The 7,942-nt window shown below is 43.2% G+C and overlaps 1 protein-coding gene across 2 annotated transcripts in view; it reads left to right on the top strand.

Annotated features, from left to right (window-relative positions):
• The first annotated feature begins 1,815 nt into the window (after positions 1-1,815).
• Positions 1,816-7,942, top strand: part of CHRM4 (cholinergic receptor muscarinic 4) — a 55,642-nt gene continuing 49,515 nt past the window's right edge. The window contains exon 1 of one of the 2 annotated variants that reach the window (XM_073658864.1): positions 1,816-2,012. In XM_073658864.1, coding sequence (XP_073514965.1) covers positions 1,970-2,012 — 43 coding nt within the window. In that variant the 5' untranslated portion in view covers positions 1,816-1,969. The remainder of the gene's footprint in view (positions 2,013-7,942) is intronic. The other variant, XM_073658865.1, reaches the window with a different exon arrangement.

Here is a 7,942-nt window from a genome sequence, read left to right as displayed (position 1 = left end):
GATATTATTTAGGCATTATATGGCAGTATTATATAGACTGTATGGTGATATTATTTAGGCACTATATGGCAGTATTATATAGACTGTATGGTGATATTATTTAGGCACTATATGGCAGTATTATATAGATTGTATGGTGATGTTATTTAGGCATTATATGACAGTATTATATAGACTGTATGGTGATATTATTTAGGCACTGTATGGCAGCATTATATAGACTGTATGGTGATATTATTAAGGCACTATATGGCAGTATTATATAGACTGTATGGTGATATTATTTAGGCATTATATGGCAGTATTATATAGACTGTATGGTGATATTATTTAGGCACTATATGGCAGTATTATATAGACTGTATGGTGATATTATTTAGGCACTATATGGCAGTATTATATAGATTGTATGGTGATGTTATTTAGGCATTATATGACAGTATTATATAGACTGTATGGTGATATTATTTAGGCACTATATGGCAGCATTATATAGACTGTATGGTGATATTATTTAGGCACTGTATGGCAGCATTATATAGACTGTATGGTGATATTATTTAGGCACTGTATGGCAGCATTATATAGACTGTATGGTGATATTATTTAGGCACTGTATGGCAGCATTATATAGACTGTATGGTGATATTATTTAGGCACTGTATGGCAGCATTATATAGACTGTATGGTGATATTATTTAGGCACTGTATGGCAGCATTATATAGACTGTATGGTAATATTATTTAGGCACTGTATGGCAGCATTATATAGACTGTATGGTGATATTATTTAGGCACTGTATGGCAGCATTATATAGACTGTATGGTGATATTATTTAGGCACTGTATGGCAGCATTATATAGACTGTATGGTGATATTATTTAGGCACTGTATGGCAGCATTATATAGACTGTATGGTGATATTATTCGGGCACTGTATGGCAGTATTATATAGACTGTATGGTGATATTATTCAGGCACTGTATGGCAGTATTATATAGACTGTATGGTGATATTATTCAGGCACGGTATGGCCGCATTATATAGACTGTATATCAGTATTATAAGGGGATTGGCTGCTGGCTCTGACCCCTGGGAACACATTGTATTGCCAAAGCAGGGGCATTGCTGCCAGGAGAAGGTGAATTGAGCGTTTGGTCATAGAGGAGACCTGCTTCTCTGTACAAAGTCTACCATGGCATCGCTTATCAGCCAATGGGGAGGGGATAAGTGTTAGGTCATCACATGATTGTGGGGTGCAGATGGCATTATCATGGCAGTCGAAGGGTTACAGAAAGCCGTCACCCCTCCGGTGTCTGCCATGTCTGTACACCTGTATGTGGCTGGGCCTTATAACTTTACGGTACACTGCACTATTACAGTACTTCAGTCCCTCGGGGAGCAATGAAAAAAAAAAGTAAAAAATAACCCTATGGAAAATAGAAAAATAAATAAAAATTTCCATCCTCCTTTTTTTCCTAGGCTAAATAAAATGTAAAAATAAATAAAATATCATATTTATCTAATACAATGAAAAAATAATGGCAGAATCGCTGATTCACCTCCCAAAAATAGTGGAATAAAAAGAGATTAATAAAAAAAAAATTAAGCTGTGGCCAACAATGAAAAAGAAGTTTTACAGGATTCATGCACATTGCACATAACCTGTGTAGCAGAAGTTTCCGCAGTCAGCAGCCTCCGGAGCTGCGCGCATTCCAACACAGGCCGGCACTGAAGGGGTGTCACACAGGTGGATGCTGAGCCGGGGACCGCGCTGTGATTGGCGGGCTGGCGGTGACGTCACGGCTGTTTAGTCCCGGCCGGCCGCTGGCTGGAAGCAGTCGGTGCGCGGAGCTCGGGGGGAGCGGGCGGGAAGCGGGAGTTCTCCGAACATAACGTGGGATGTCCGGAGCGAGGAAGTGTGAGGAGGGGGCGACACCACGGTCCTCCTGAGCTGACAGAGGCGCCATGAGCTCCGAGATAGGAGGGGCCGTCACCTGGGAGGACTCCGGTAAGTGGGGCATTAAGTACAGGTGTAGGGGCCCCTGTATCTGCTGGGGGCCCCATTAAATCTAGACTTTGTTTTATTTTCTATTTTAAATCTTTACCATAATTAAAAAAAAAAAAAAAAAAAAAGTCAGTCCCATGTAATATTTGCAAATTTCCAGGACCCCAATAAGAAGTTTTCGACCAATCGCGATTTAACAACAAAAAAAAAAACTTCAAAAAGTTTCTGCATATTGTAGATTTTGGTAAGTGACCGATCGTAGGGTGACGCGCTGATTGACAGCATCAATACGTAGCAATAATCTGTCAGCCGGCATAACGGGGTTAACACTTTCTATTCGGCTTTTTTTCTTATGGGGGAAAATTGTCTCCAGACGATCGTTTCAGACTGGTGTTAAAGAAAACAAACAAAAAACCCCCATAAATCCGTTTTTTTTTTACCAGGTGATCGAGGGCTGATGGGGAGGGAGAATCCCGAATTTATCAGCTCCTTGTATGGAGGGGGAATATGAGGTTATTTTGCAAGATGCTGGGCATTAAGTGGTTAATAGTACCCCTATTGGGGGGGGGGGGGGGGGCATATTTCAAAGTTGCAGCCCCTGCCAGCCTGAGACTAGCGCCAAAGTCAATGGCACAAGCCACACACACACAGCTGTAATAATGTATCAGCTGGCAGCCATTGCTTGGGCGGGGGTGGAGGGGATTTGGGGTTATTTTGCAAGGTGTCAGGCATTTAATGGTTAATAGGTTTGCCAATTGTAAGCCCCTGCCAACCTGAGACTGGCGGAGGAGCCCCATGGGTGCTATGCAGACTGCAGCTCCGCACGGGGAGCTGCCTGCTATATATATAGACGGACCCCCGAGCGGAGCGGATAATTATGAGATTCCACCGAGGACTGGACTGGAGGCGATGTCTATATGGCATATAAGTGTAGGATCAGTGCCTGGCACCGGTGGTAAACGTCTCCTATATAGCACATAGGGCAAACAGAATTAGCAGAGGGAGCTCCTAGTGATGGGATTCTGGTGTATGGGGCAAGTATATGGACCCAATGCTATCACAGCAAGCAGTGGAGGTGTGCCAGGGTTGGAGCCTGGTATATGGGGCAAGTAAATGGACTTCTGCATTATTACTGCAAGCAGTGGGGGTACCTTTTCTATGTGCCAGGGTTGGAGCCTGGTATATGGGGCAAGTAAATGGACTACCATATTGTTACAACAAATAGTGGGGGTGCATTTACAAGATGTCAGGATGGATACTAGGTGTATGGGGCAAATAACTGGACTACCGTATTGTTACAGCAAGCAGTGGGGATGCATTTTCTAGGTGTCAGGGATGGGTGCCTGATATATGGAGCAAGTAATTTGACTTCTTGTGTTACAGCAAGCAGTGGGGGTGCATTTATAAGGGTGGTTACCTAGTGTATGGGGCAAGTAAATGGACTTAATACTGTTACAGCAAGCAGTGGAGATGTGCCAGGGTTGGTGCTTGTTATATGGGGAAAGTAAAAGGACTACCATATTGTTACAGCAAGGAAAATGACTTGTCTGGTGTTACAGCAAGAAGTGGGGGTGCATTTACAAGGGGGTACCTAGTGTATGGGACAAGTAAATGGACTTCTGTGTTCTTGTAGCAAGCAGTAGGGGTGCATTTAGCAAGTGCCGACATGCCAAGGTGTGCAGACTTAGAGCAAAGGTAACAAACTGAATCATTGCCTCTGGTGAGGGAAAGACTTGGAGATGGCACAGGTAGAGGTGCAGCAGAGCTGAGTTTCTCTATTAAGTGATATTACAATGATGTGCAGTTCGGCATAAGACTTGGCAAAGAGTTAAGAATTGGAGTCGTCTCTGCTACATCAGGTCGGATGTCGTAGATGAAAGATGCATGATCGCATGTTCTGGTTTGCAGGGATGCAGCGGAGGAACTCAGAAAGTACGCGATGTGGTACATGTATATCCTTCAACAAGTAGCCAATATTGCTATTATAGGAAGGTGAGCGCTTACATGTGATGTCTACCGAGGTCAGTAAGCAAGTAATCAGCAAATCATGAACCTTACAGTAGCAGAGCCAGGCTCCCATCATAGTGTGGTGCAATAATCCGCAATGATATCAGCCGCCTGGAAGAGTCTGATATATAATAGTCTGAGAAGAATCTGAAACATTGTACATCTCTGAAGTATCAAAATATCCTGGAAAATTGTGTAATATGCAAAAGTCAGGACTGAAAGGATAAAACATAACTGTCTATAGTGAGGTCTAAGGTGATGGAGAACGTGGTGTATATAGTAGTCAGGTCTGAATAGAGATTATAGAATTATATATATGGTATGGTCAGAGAATGTCATGTACACCGTAGTAGTCAGAATTGCAAATACAGTGGCTTGTGAAAGTATTCACCCTCCCTTTGGCTTTTACCTATTTTGTTACATTACAACCTGTGTGTAAATATTTTTATAATCCGTTGTGTGTGATGCATCAGCACTAAATAGTCTAAGTTGGTGAAGTGAGAAAAATATATGTATAAATAAAATGTATGGGATCGAATAACTAAACATTGGCATGTGCATATGTATTCACCCATTTTGCTATTAAGCCCCTAAGAATTTCTGGTGCCAGCAATTCCCTTCATAAGTCCCCATGCTTAGTGACAGGACGTCCACCCGTGTGCAATCTAAGTGTCACGTGTCTGTCAGTATATACACTTTACGTTTTCTGAAAGGCCACAGAGGCTGCACCACAAACCAAGCAACGCCATGAAGACCGATGAGATCTCCACGCGACGCCATGAAGACCGATGAGATCTCCACGCGACGCCATGAAGACCGATGAGATCTCCACGCGACGCCATGAAGACCGATGAGATCTCCACGCGACGCCATGAAGACCGATGAGATCTCCAAGCGACGCCATGAAGACCGATGAGATCTCCAAGCGACGCCATGAAGACCGATGAGATCTCCAAGCGACGCCATGAAGACCGATGAGATCTCCAAGCGACGCCATGAAGACCGAGGAGATCTCCAAGCGACGCCATGAAGACCGAGGAGCTCTCCAAGCGACGCCATGAAGACCGAGGAGCTCTCCAAGCGACGCCATGAAGACCGAGGAGCTCTCCAAGCGACGCCATGAAGACCGAGGAGCTCTCCAAGCGACGCCATGAAGACCGAGGAGATCTCCAAGCGACGCCATGAAGACCGAGGAGATCTCCAAACAAGTCAGAGACAAAGTTGTTGAGAAGAACAAGTCAGGGTTGGGTTATAAAAAAATCTCCCAATCTCTAATGTTCCCCCGGAGCTCCATCAAATGGAGAGAACGGGGTACTGCAATAAACCTGCTAAGAGGGGGATGCCCGCCCAAACTCTCAGTCCGGGCAAGGAGGGCATTAATCAAAGAGGCAGCACAAAGACCAAAGGTAACCCTGAAGGAGGTGCAGAGTTCTCAAGCAGAAACTGGAGTATTTGTCCATATGACCACAATAAACTGTACACTCCATTGAGGTAGCCTTTATGGAAGAGTGGGCAGAAAAAAAGCCTTTACTTGCGCACATAAATTGTAAGCCTCGTTTTTGAGTTTTCCAAAAGACATGTGGGAGACTCCCGAAATGGATGGAGGAAGGTGCTGTGGTCAGATCAGACCAAAATTGAACTTTTTGGCTATCAAGTTAAACACTATGTCTAGTGACAAACTAACACAGCTCATCACCCCAAGAACACCATCTTCACAGTGAAACATGGTGGTGGCAGTGTCATGCTGTGGGGATGTTTTCGCCAGCAGGGACAGGGAAAATGGTCAGAGTCGAGGGGAAGATGGATGGTGCGAAATACTGGGATATTTTTGAGCAAAACCTGTTTCAGTCTGTCAGTGATTTAAGACTGTCTTGTTGGAAGGTGAACCTCCATCCCAATAACTCAAAGTATACTGCTAAAGCAACACTTGAGTGGTTTAATGGGAACGTGTAAATGTTCTGGAGTGGCCGAGTCACAGCCCAGACCTTAATCCAATGGAGAATCTATGGTCAGACTTGAAGAATGCTGTTCACCAGTGGAAACCATCTAAATTGAAGGAGTTGGAGCAGCTTTGTCTTGAGGAATGGGCAAAAATCCCAGTGGAAAGCTCATCGGCTCATCCAAAGCAACTTACAGCTGTAATTGCTCCAAAAGGAGGCGCCATAAAGTACTGACTTTAGGGGGGTGAATAGTTATTCACAGTGAAGTTTTCAGTTATTTTGTTTGCTTGACAATAAGAAAACGAAATGTTCACAGTTGTCGGCATGTTCTTTACATGAACTGATGCAAACCCTCAAAAAAACAGGGCTGGTGTCCGAGAAGATATGTCAGAATTATATATTTATTTGGTCTGAAAATGTATCCGTGAATTGTTATACAAAATAGTTTGGTCTGAGAAGATACAGTTGTGCTCAAAACTTTACATACCCCAGCAGAATTTTTTCTTTCTTGGCCTTGTTTCAGAGAATATGAATGATAACAAAAAATCCTTTTTCTCCACTCATGGTTATTGGTTGGGTGAAGCCATTTATTGTCAAACTACTGTGTTTTCTCTTTTTAAATCTTAATGACAACCAAAAACATCCAAATGACCCTGATCAAAAGTTCACATACCCCAGTTCTTAATACCGTGTATTGCCCCCTCTAACATCAATGACAGCTTGAAGTCTTTTGTGGTAGTTGTGGATGAGGTTCTTTATTTTCTCAGATGGTAAAGCTGCCCATTTTTCTTGGCAAAAAGCTTCCAGTTCCTGTAAATTCCTGGGCTGTCTAGCATGAACTGTGCACTTGAGATCTCCCCAGAGTGGCTCAATGATATTGAGGTCATGAGACTGAGATGGCCACTCCAGAACCTTCACTTTGTTCTGCTGTAGCCAATGACAGGTCGACTTGGCCTTGTGTTTTGGATCGTTGTCATGTTGGAACGTCCAAGTACGTCCCATGTGCAGTTTCTGGGTTGATGAGTGCAAATTTGCCTCCAGTATTTGCTGATAACATTCTGCATTCATCTTTCCTTCAACTTTTACCAAGTTTCCTGTGCCTTTTGTAGCTTACACATCCCCAAAACATCAGTGATCCACCTCCATGCTTTACTGTAGGAATGGTGTTCCTTTCATCATAGGCCTTGTTGACCTCTCTCCAAATGTAACGTTTAGGGTTGTGGCCAAAAAGTAAAATTTTGGTCTCATCACTCCTAATTACCTTGTTCCAGAGGTTTTGAGGCTTGTCTCTGTGCTGTTTGGCATATTGTAGGTGAGATACTTTGTGGCATTTGCACAGTAATTGCTTTCTTCTGGTGACTCAACCATGCAGCCCATTTTTCTTCAAGTGACTCCTTATTGTGCATCTTTTTAATCCAAGTAAATTTTTATTCATTTTATAACAGTTGCACATATACAAATAACATTCTCAACCAATGTGTTTAACCCCCTCCCCCATACTCTGAACCCCCCCTCCCCCAACATATGTTATTCAGAATACCATATCGTAGGTACTGTATATGTCCACACAAAACAGAATAAATCAGGCCAGCCAAGTCAAAAGGCACAGAACTGTTTGGCATTTGTTAACACAATGTGTTGTGATTCTGTAACCACTGGTATACATCTAACAAGACCCTATCGAGGCTGATAACTGGTTGTCTCCAAGCCAGGGACCCCATAGTTTATCAAAATATTTACTTCTATCCCTTTTGATTTATACCCCTTTTTCCAATGATAAAAGGGACTCCACTTGTTTAATAAACTCTCTGCCTGTCGGGGGAGCTGCAGAAATCCAGATTTTTAGCAATCAGTTTTCTAGCCATGTATAATAATCACGCTATGGCAAGTTTCCCAGTCTCGCCAGTGCTCAGCTCGTCTACATATCCCAGTATGCAGGTCAGAGGGTTACTAGTCACCACGCACCCATACGCTGACTCTATATAG

Source organism: Phyllobates terribilis, unplaced genomic scaffold (genome assembly GCF_046119375.1).
Source record: "Phyllobates terribilis strain yellow unplaced genomic scaffold, ASM4611937v1 Scaffold_13__5_contigs__length_258822181, whole genome shotgun sequence".
In the NCBI taxonomy this organism is placed as follows: Eukaryota; Metazoa; Chordata; class Amphibia; order Anura; family Dendrobatidae; genus Phyllobates; species Phyllobates terribilis.
Note: the sequence above shows the minus strand (reverse complement) of the source record. Positions and strands in the feature narration are given on the sequence as shown.